The sequence below is a fragment of the Vanessa tameamea genome, chromosome 22, assembly GCF_037043105.1.
Source record: "Vanessa tameamea isolate UH-Manoa-2023 chromosome 22, ilVanTame1 primary haplotype, whole genome shotgun sequence".
NCBI lineage: Eukaryota > Metazoa > Arthropoda > Insecta > Lepidoptera > Nymphalidae > Vanessa > Vanessa tameamea.
In genome coordinates, this window is record NC_087330.1 from 2,101,453 (window position 1) to 2,110,771 (window position 9,319).

Here is a 9,319-nt window from a genome sequence, read left to right on the forward strand (position 1 = left end):
GAGTTATAAAATGTAACGGTCACAGGTTTTTTCTTCATGGTACTTTCATCCACTTGAATATTATCATGCAGTGTGCTAGGTAATAATACATTTTTTGATTTTTTCGCTTGATAAATGGTCAATGAACAAAAAACAAAGACTTAAAACTTGAATCGTCCAAATTGCATTCACAATGTACTTGTTGAATAAATAAATTTATAAAGTAAGATTATAGCTTTCAAAAGGTGTTAGTTCAAGGTTTTGGCCACTATGGCGCTATTGCTCATTCGAGTCACAAAACACTTAGGCCTCTGCTTCGAATTTTGCGGGCAGCGGGGCGGCGGCGGCGGCGGCGCGGCAGCGGGGCGGGCAACGCATACCTGTTCTCCAAACTAGCGGGCAGATCGCGCGGCACTATAGCAGTGTAGTGTTGTGTTCATGGTTGTGTTGTCGAGATATTTGTTTTTATTCGCGAACGAAATGTCTGAAAAACGGCGACATCTTTTCGATTCAAATTTATTCCTAACGCTCGATTTATTGTGGGCAAAAGAAGAAGTGGATCCCTACTATAGGACAAGGAAAATAAATGGCGAGTTTTATCGAAATTATGAAGAACAGAGACAAAATCCCGACAAATTCTACGACTACACCAGAATGAGTGTAGAAACTTTTGACTATATTCTTGAAACTGTCAAGAGTGATTTAGAGTCTGGAATTAATCCAAAACGATTTAGAGGTATATCTCCAGCAGAAAAATTATACTTGACGCTTGGGTAAGTAAAACAACGAAATTGTAATTTGTAATTGTATTTATTGATAGTTTCAAAAAGGAAATTGTGTTGCACTAATTTAGTAAATAGTTTGGCATCGGTCTTAAGTTCCCAGATACAATCATTTTAATTAAATACCTACTACACACTAATCAGCCTTAATTATTTATCTTTGGCGAAAACATTTATTATATAAAAACGTTTCGTATGAAATAAGTAACATAACAGTTTGTCATTTATTTTTAAAATCACAGTTTTCTTACTCATTGACAGTATTTTTATTATAAGGTTGACATACCTAGTGTTCAGTATTATTCCACTCATATTCTAATCTTATAACTAAAAAAATCACAGTTACCTACAGTCATTTATCTCTAAAATCACAGTTCTCATTTGTACGATGATTAGTTATTTGAATCACAGTTTTGTTATTTATTGACAGTATTTTCATTATAAGATTGATATACCTAGTGTTGAGTACTATACCCATACATATATGATTCATTAGAAGGGTACATGCTTTCATTTACACTTAACTCATCTAGAAGAGCTTGATTAATTTTTTGTCTTACTCTAAACTTTTGTACTGGTGTGAATTTTTCCATTTGTGGAAGCAAACTCATAAAAAAGTAGTAGTCTTCTGACTTATTCTCATGTCTAGAAGCCTCGTTTCTATTTTGATTTGATAAATCATTTTCCAGCAGTCTTATCCTTTTCCTTTCCAATTCTAAAAATTCAGTTCTTATGTCATTCGCTGTTTTCTTTTTTCTTGATCGTTGTGAAGTAGACGCTTCTCTTGACGGCGTAGAAGTTTCTTGCGATGATGTAGAAGCTTCTAGAGAAGAAACAGGAGCCTCTTGTGAGGATGTAGAAGTTTGTTGTGGATAAATAGAAGATTCTTCATCATGACCGGTTGTATTTTCTTGAGAGCTTTCTTCAGAGATGTCTTCTATCTCAAAAGAATCGTTACTTATCTGATTACTTAATTCAGTACTGCTTAACATACCCTCAGTAATATTTGGTACAACTTCATCACGCAAAAACCTCAATTGAGAAAAATATTGCCAATTCGAGGGTTGATTAACATTTCCGGCATCTCCTGATCTAGGAGTTGGATTTTTTTTTAATTCCTTTCTATAGTGATATTTTATATTTTTCCATTTTTTCTTTAAATCGGTCACTGAAACAAAAGAATGAACAGACTATTTATTACATACATAACTTTATCATACCTATGCTTTAATTTTCAGGTTTTTGGCGAGTGGGCAGCCTTTCAAAAGACTGTCGTTGTCATTCAGAATGGGAAAAACAACGGTGGCCAACATAGTTTATAGCACTTGTAGAGCTATATGGAAAAATTTGGTATATTTACATATGCCGAAACCGACAGAAGAATTATTGAAAAAAATAACGGAAAAATACTATGAAAAATGGCAATTTCCTAATTGCATCGGAGCTATAGATGGCAAACATTGTCAATTAAAAAATCCTAAGTTTGCTGGATCATCGCATTATAATTATAAACATTTCTTTTCGATGCACTTGCAAGCGGTCGCGGATGCTGACAAAAGATTCATTTGTATAGAAGTTGGAGGAAGAGGAAAACAAAGCGATGCAGGGACATTCCATTACTCTAATTTGAACCATTTACTTCAATGTAATAACTTCAATATACCCCGTCCACAATATCTACCCAGATCAGATATCATTCTACCAATGGTTTTTATTGGAGATGAAGGATATCCACTCAAAACCTATTTGATGCGACCTTATCCTCAAAGCGTACTTAATGCACAAAAGGAGTTATTTAATAAGCGATTATCGCGGGCTCGAAAGACTATTGAGTGTGCTTTCGGAATTTTAAGATCCAAGTGGTATATTTTCAGATCACCCATAGAGACAAACAGATGTCACGCAAGATTACTCATTAAAACTTGCTGTTTGTTGCATAACATTATCCGAGATAAGGACGGTAATAATGATATTGCCTATATTACTGTTAATACGAATCAACAAAGAATACAAACACGATTACAAACAAACGCCCGGACGTCTTATCAAGCACAATATATACGTGAAAAATTCAAAGAATATTTTGTAAATAATCGCATTAGTTACTAATTAATTTATAAAACATAATAAATATTGTATTTGACATAATAAATCATTTTTATATTTACCTTCAATATTCAGTTCGTTTTTTACTGCTTCCCATAATTGGTTAATTATTCTTCTATTTTTATGGTTCACATCTTTGCTGTTCCATATGGGTGTCCTCTCAAAGATTGCCGAAATAATTAGCTCTTGCACGTCCGAAGACATTTTGATACGTCACAAAAAAAATGTACAACACTATACCTACAATGCAGACGCGCAACGCGGGCGGTCACCGCTTGACTGGAGTGCACCGCTCGTTGCCCCGCGCCGCTCCTGCACCGCTGTATTCGAGGGTCGGTCCATTTGATTATACGCGTAAGATCCTGCCGCTTCCGCGCAGCCGCCGCCGCCGCCCCGCTGCCCGCGAGATTCGAGGCAGAGGCCTTAGGCCTATCTTTTAACACCTCTGCTAAACACAATTACTCAATCGGAACAAAGATATAATGAAGCTCATATAAAAACCAGGAATACAATAGAGAGGTAATGTTAACTAAATAATACCAGAGCTTGAGAAAGGTTGTTGAATATCATATGTAATATTCATTTAGGTAATTTTGCAGATGCATTGGTATTTCGAAGAGAAGATTCCCTATTCTAGCATTAAAATGCCGACTCAAAATTCAAAATTTGCAAGCAGTTATTATAGCTACTGCTGTGCTACACAATATTGCGAGGAAAATGAATTTACAAGAATTAGAACCAGAAATATCAATTGCAATTATAGCAGAAGAAAATAATTTTGTTATAGATAATCATTTATCATCAGAATTTTCTTCTTCACGGCAATCACTAATAAATTATTACTTCGCCAACACATAATTATACACATAAATATTTAATTTATCAGCGTTTTATTTATTTTTTTAAATATATAGGCATTTTACACTTATCAACAATGAAAGTCCTTCTTTTAAACGGTAAAACTATCATTTTTATCTATATATTACCTAAATCATATAATATTATCTAAATCATTTTTTAATTTTAAATTTTCTAATTTTGCATTCTCTAATTCCACCTTAAGTTTTGCAATTACAATTTCTTTTTCCTCTAGTTCTAATTCAACTTTTTTCTTTTTCACTATCAGATACTCAGCTAAAGCATTGTCTCTATTTATGCGTGCCTTACACTTCTCTTCTTCTAGTTTGTGTTTTCGCTTTGCTGTAAAAAAAAAATAAAAATATTAATGATGGCCAACCAATATTTTTATCCATACCATTAGAGATACATTCGCAAGGGTTAGGCAAGAGAAGTGTAACAAACCAATTTTTAAAAATAAATCACGTATGGCTAGTAAATGTTACGAGACTCTAGAGGCAATCACCCTATATTTGAGGCAAATCTTGAGGTTTTCCCACTTTAAACGCAACTGCGAAGGAGTTCGTGGAAAACTTGTGACCGACGAATTGTACTGATTTGTCAAATCTTGCCATGCTTGCTCCTTGAGTTTATTATTCGTCGCATTGGTTGCCTTACAGTTAATGATTTTACTAGCAGCCACAAACTGCACTAAAATCATCGTCTGATCTCTGGTCATAGTTGCTGCCTTTGTTGACTGAAAAAGTTGGTATATCAATGATGAGATGAGATGAACGCAATGTAAAAATGTACTATTAAACATCAATATATTTCGTAGATACTTACATGAGCCATTTTGTATCACTTATTAAAAAGCAAACACAAATTGATAATCAACCGAAAACCAAAATTTAAACTTCAAACTGTCAAGACGTTTCGTTTTGTTATTGACATTACCGTGACTTTGTTGAAAAGAATGGAAAATCACACAAAAGAAATACCTTAAATAGGTATATTGATATATTTTTTTTATTAAAATTAATTTATTATTCAATTTGATATTGTTCGGTCAATTTTTAAGTTAATTATCAAGAAGCTTAATATACATATGTATACCTATATACGTTCATGTCACCGGCCCGCTATAGTGTTTGTAACATTAGTAGCAAGAATAAACGCAGTTAGAACACACGTCTCTCGCTCATTTAATAAAACCCAACAACAGTGACAAAGTGAATTCAACCTTATTACAACCTCCACATGGTCGCAATCGAGCCGGACGAGAATCGACAGACAGGCGCTCAAGCGGAACGAAACAATCGCATTCCTTTATAGATAAGGACGGTTCGCCTATGCAACAAAGTTGTAAACAAGTTTTTATACAATAGTACGAACTCATTTGTGACATTGGTTATTATTTAGTGTTTATTGGACGTTAAAATAAAGTTTTGGAACATTATCAGTGTAAAATGACTACCAAAGAACAAAATCAACTTCTCTCCGTATTAGAAGACACCGCCAGTTTATTGCAAAAAACACAAATCAACTTAAAAAAATGCCCGAAGGCAAGATTAACTATTGGTTATATTGTAGCACGGATAAAAATAATTAACGATTATTGGAACACATTTAAGAACGCTCATCGGGATTTAGTGAAAATTACACCAAAGGAACTCAAGGGAAATTTACCATATTTTTTAAACGAAGATTTTTTTATTTATGAAGATTTATATAATATTATTCACGGAGATTTGAAGGATATGCTCATTAAATTGTCAACAAATTCATCAAACGAAACATCTATGAATACAAGTATTTCAAACTCATGTCCACAAAATAGTCTTTTACAACTGCCAAAAATACAATTACCAACATTCAGCGGTAGCTACGAATCATGGCCTACCTACAGTGATATTTTTATTTCGTTAGTGCACAACAATACTAACTTAAGCGACGTACAAAAATTACACTATTTGAAGACAAGTGTTACCGCCGAAGCTGAATCATTATTGAAGCATATTCAAGTAACGTCCGATAATTATACACATGCTTGGGAAATTTTGAAGGAAAGATATGGAAACAAACGCTTAAATTTAAACTGCACAATGAAAAGATTATTTAATCAGAAAAAAATTGTGCCACAATCGGCTGCGCTTTTAAAAGGATTGTTGGATACTACAATGGAATGTTTGAACAACCTTAACAATATGAACATCTCAACGGACTCTTGGGATCCTATAATAATATATCTTCTGGTTCAGAAGTTGGACCCAGATACGCACAGAAGCTGGCAGGAATATGCATACAAGGATGAATCAGAAGCTTTACCCACGTGGAGTGAATTTAAAAAATTCTTAGAGTCAAAGTTTCGTACCTTGGAATTGATGACAGCAAATACTACACAGCATTCCACTCACCAAAGTAAACCAGCAGTGAGCCAACGTTCTTTCCATATTGCAAAGTCAATCAAAACAAAAAATTGTATCATGTGTAATGATAACCATACACTTTGTCACTGCAAACAATTTACGAAGATGGAACCTACTGAGAGAAACAATTACGCAATAGCCAAACGGTTATGTTTCAACTGCCTGGTACCAGGACATTCAGCATTTAGTTGTAAGTTACCTATGTCCTGTAGAATATGTCAAAGACGTCATCATTCTCTCCTACATGTAACCGAGAACCAGGAATCTGCGGCATCAACGAGCAATTCACAACCACATCCGCAAATTTCACAACATGTAGAAGAAAAGCAAGAAGATGTACAAGCACACACAATGAATGCGTCACACTTTACAACCAGACAGGGAGTAGCACTATTAGCGAGTGCAGTCGTAGAAGCAGTAAGTGAACAAGGATACAACATTCCACTACGAGCGTTAATAGACCAAGGTTCACAAGCAACATTTATTAGCGAGAAGGCGACGCAACTACTTAAGTTAGAACGTAAACCAATGAAAGGCAATGTCGTTGGGGTGGGATCAGTAAAAATAGAAATCAATCATGTGGTTCAGCTACAATTAAAATCGCGATGGGATCCAAATTTCAACTTACCTATTCAAGCTTATGTCATGTCAAAACAGCTGACCATAAAGTTGCCCGCCAGAACAATTGCGACACACCCATGGCCACACCTCAAGGGCCTCGAGCTGGCTGATACAAACTATTTTCAACCTGGTCATATAGATATACTCTTAGGAGTCAAGGAATATTCTGAAATATTGCAACAAAACTATATCAAAGGTCCTCCAGGCACACCGTGTGCAAAGAAGACCAGCCTAGGATGGATACTTTTTGGAGAAATTCATTCACCTCAACACGAGTCTTACGTAGTAATGCATCATCAAATCGACGTTGATGACCTGTTAAAATCTTTTTGGGAAATAGAAGTAGATACTGAAAGATGCTTAACACAAGAAGAAAAGCTATGTGAACAAATATATGAAAACACAACGACCAGAAATCAAGAAGGAAGATATATTGTTAAATTACCGTTCAATACAAGTAACCCACTATCACCTAAAGGAAAGACTAAAGTACACGCCTAACATCTGTGATAAACACATCGGCTCCGCGAAAAAATTCGCTAAAAAATTGAATTCTGAGCCGATCGCAACAAAAAAGTGTTCGCGTGAATAATAAGTGTCTGATTCGCGAGGATTATCGTTGGCAGCATCCTAGGATCAAGGATTCCCGAGTCATAGGACATCAAAGTTGGCTCTGAACTGCTCCCAGGAGGTGTCCTGAAAACAACAATAAAAATCATCCCCAAGTAGAGGACAATAAGACCTTTCCGACGACACCCTCCACGAGAAGATCGGGTAACATCTGGCGAAGATATTAAGGTTATAAATCTTAGTAATATAACCTTAAAACCACGCGGTCTGCAAACATAACCTCAATCAAGCGGCACACGTGCTCAAGCGCTGTCACCGCGTAGGACGCCGCTGCAGACCCGAGACAGTGTTAAGACTTCGCCCCATCGGAGGAGCAGCTTCTCAACCACCAGAACAGGCCGGCAGGTGAGGATCAGAAGAATCCAACCTTCCCAGCACCCTAACCCCCCTTGCGACGGCTCGTTTGAACCGGCGTGAGGAGCCCCTTCCAAAAGTAACCCTTATTTTCCACCCCCAACAAACCAACCCCACCCCACCCCCATTTTTCTCCTCTTAAATTTTTTTATCCTATATTCGTGTGACACACGAGACCTCCCCCCCCCCCTCCAAGGTTGGACTACCTCACCCCCGCGAGCCATAACTCGGGAACGGAGCCACCTAGGCATACCGAGCTTGGGCTCGTTAGAACCAGAAAGACGTGCCCTATCATCTGGCCCCAACGGTTTTCCGGATTGGATCTCGAGCAAGTCACGCGAACAACCATACGCGGCGATTTTTCGGCGTACTCAGCGGGTCATCTCGAAGACAACTTCAATCAAAGGTGAGCCCGTACTGACATATTGAAAAAAAATAAATAAATAAAAATAAATAAATAAATAAACACGTAATACCAACACAACCAAATTAATAGTTTAAAAATGTCATCCAAATCTGATATTATCAACCAACGCAAAACTGCGGAAGCTGCCCCAGAAAAAAGGACACTAAGACAAAAGGTCCTCACCAAAGTCAAAAAAGCATCCTCGCAGCCATCAAGACCAACCTCCGATCAGCCACAACCGTCACAGCCAAACGTGGCAGAAATCGACCTCACACACCACCTAGAGGACCGGTTACAGCAAGTAGAATCGGACCTTGGCGAGGATATGGAGACTTCCTCAGTCGGTTCGGGTGCCTCTGCTTACAAAAGGAGAGTAAGTCTCCTATATACAACTCCGAGGAGAGGCACCGGAGTCGAAATGGACATGGTCACGGGAGCAGCTAATGAATTCCTGCGAAAGGGCAAGGAGGCACTGGAAATTGCAGTTACAATGAAAAAGGAGGCAAAAATAGCCGTCCACGATTGTCTGCAGGGGCTGTATGAGACCGTACTCTCCCTCTCGGACTCAAGAAACCGCTACAAAAATAACCTGGAACAGGAGCGCTCCCGGCACGCTAGAGAACTGGTGCAGGCCGAGAGGGCGCACAACAAACAAATTAAACTGTTCCAGGCCGAAGCGGCATCTGTGGCGGAAGAATTACTAGAGACCAGGAAGGCTATTAAAGAGGTCTTGAAAGAAACCCAGGCGGTCCGAAGCTGGCTGGGATACGAGACCGCAGAGCCTTTCGCCAACATCAAAATGATCCGAGAGGTGCAGGGGAGGATGGAGGGACAACTAATAACCCAAACTCCCATCACCACCACCACAAAAAACGAAAAGAGATGGGAGAAGATGGAGGCCGGCATCATAGGGATCCAACGATGTATCGGTTCCCTAAGTAACCAGCTCGATGTCCTGCGACAGGAGGCGGAGAAGACCAAATGCCTTGTCGCAGACCTCCCGTTTACGCCACAAATAGTCCCCCCCCCATCCCCTCCTGAGGTCGACAGCAGCCTCAAAGAAAACATGACAATACTACAACAAAAACTCACAGCAATACAATCCCAACTTGAAAAGAAAAAGCCCACACTCCACCGCAAGACCCGACTCCCCACTTACAGGATTTGAAAAAAAC

General features: G+C 38.1%; 3 protein-coding genes across 3 annotated transcripts; 2 read left to right on the forward strand and 1 right to left on the reverse strand.

Moving 5' to 3' along the window:
* Window positions 1-287: 287 nt before the first annotated feature.
* On the forward strand, window positions 288-3,216 carry LOC113400710 (uncharacterized). The gene is made up of 2 exons (XM_026640359.2): window positions 288-752; window positions 2,000-3,216. Exons 1-2 carry the CDS (start codon window positions 418-420, stop codon window positions 2,868-2,870), a joined length of 1,206 nt encoding a protein of 401 aa, XP_026496144.2. The 5' UTR covers window positions 288-417; the 3' UTR covers window positions 2,871-3,216.
* Window positions 941-1,979, reverse strand: LOC135193931 (uncharacterized). Its single transcript, XM_064218482.1, has 2 exons — window positions 1,967-1,979; window positions 941-1,929 (listed from the first exon to the last, which is right to left on the reverse strand). Exons 1-2 carry the CDS (start codon window positions 1,977-1,979, stop codon window positions 1,217-1,219), a joined length of 726 nt encoding a protein of 241 aa, XP_064074552.1. The 3' UTR covers window positions 941-1,216.
* A 3,022-nt stretch (window positions 3,217-6,238) lies between the features above and the next one.
* On the forward strand, window positions 6,239-7,255 carry LOC135193920 (uncharacterized). Its single transcript, XM_064218396.1, has one exon. It carries the CDS (start codon window positions 6,239-6,241, stop codon window positions 7,253-7,255), a length of 1,017 nt encoding a protein of 338 aa, XP_064074466.1.
* Window positions 7,256-9,319: the final 2,064 nt, after the last annotated feature.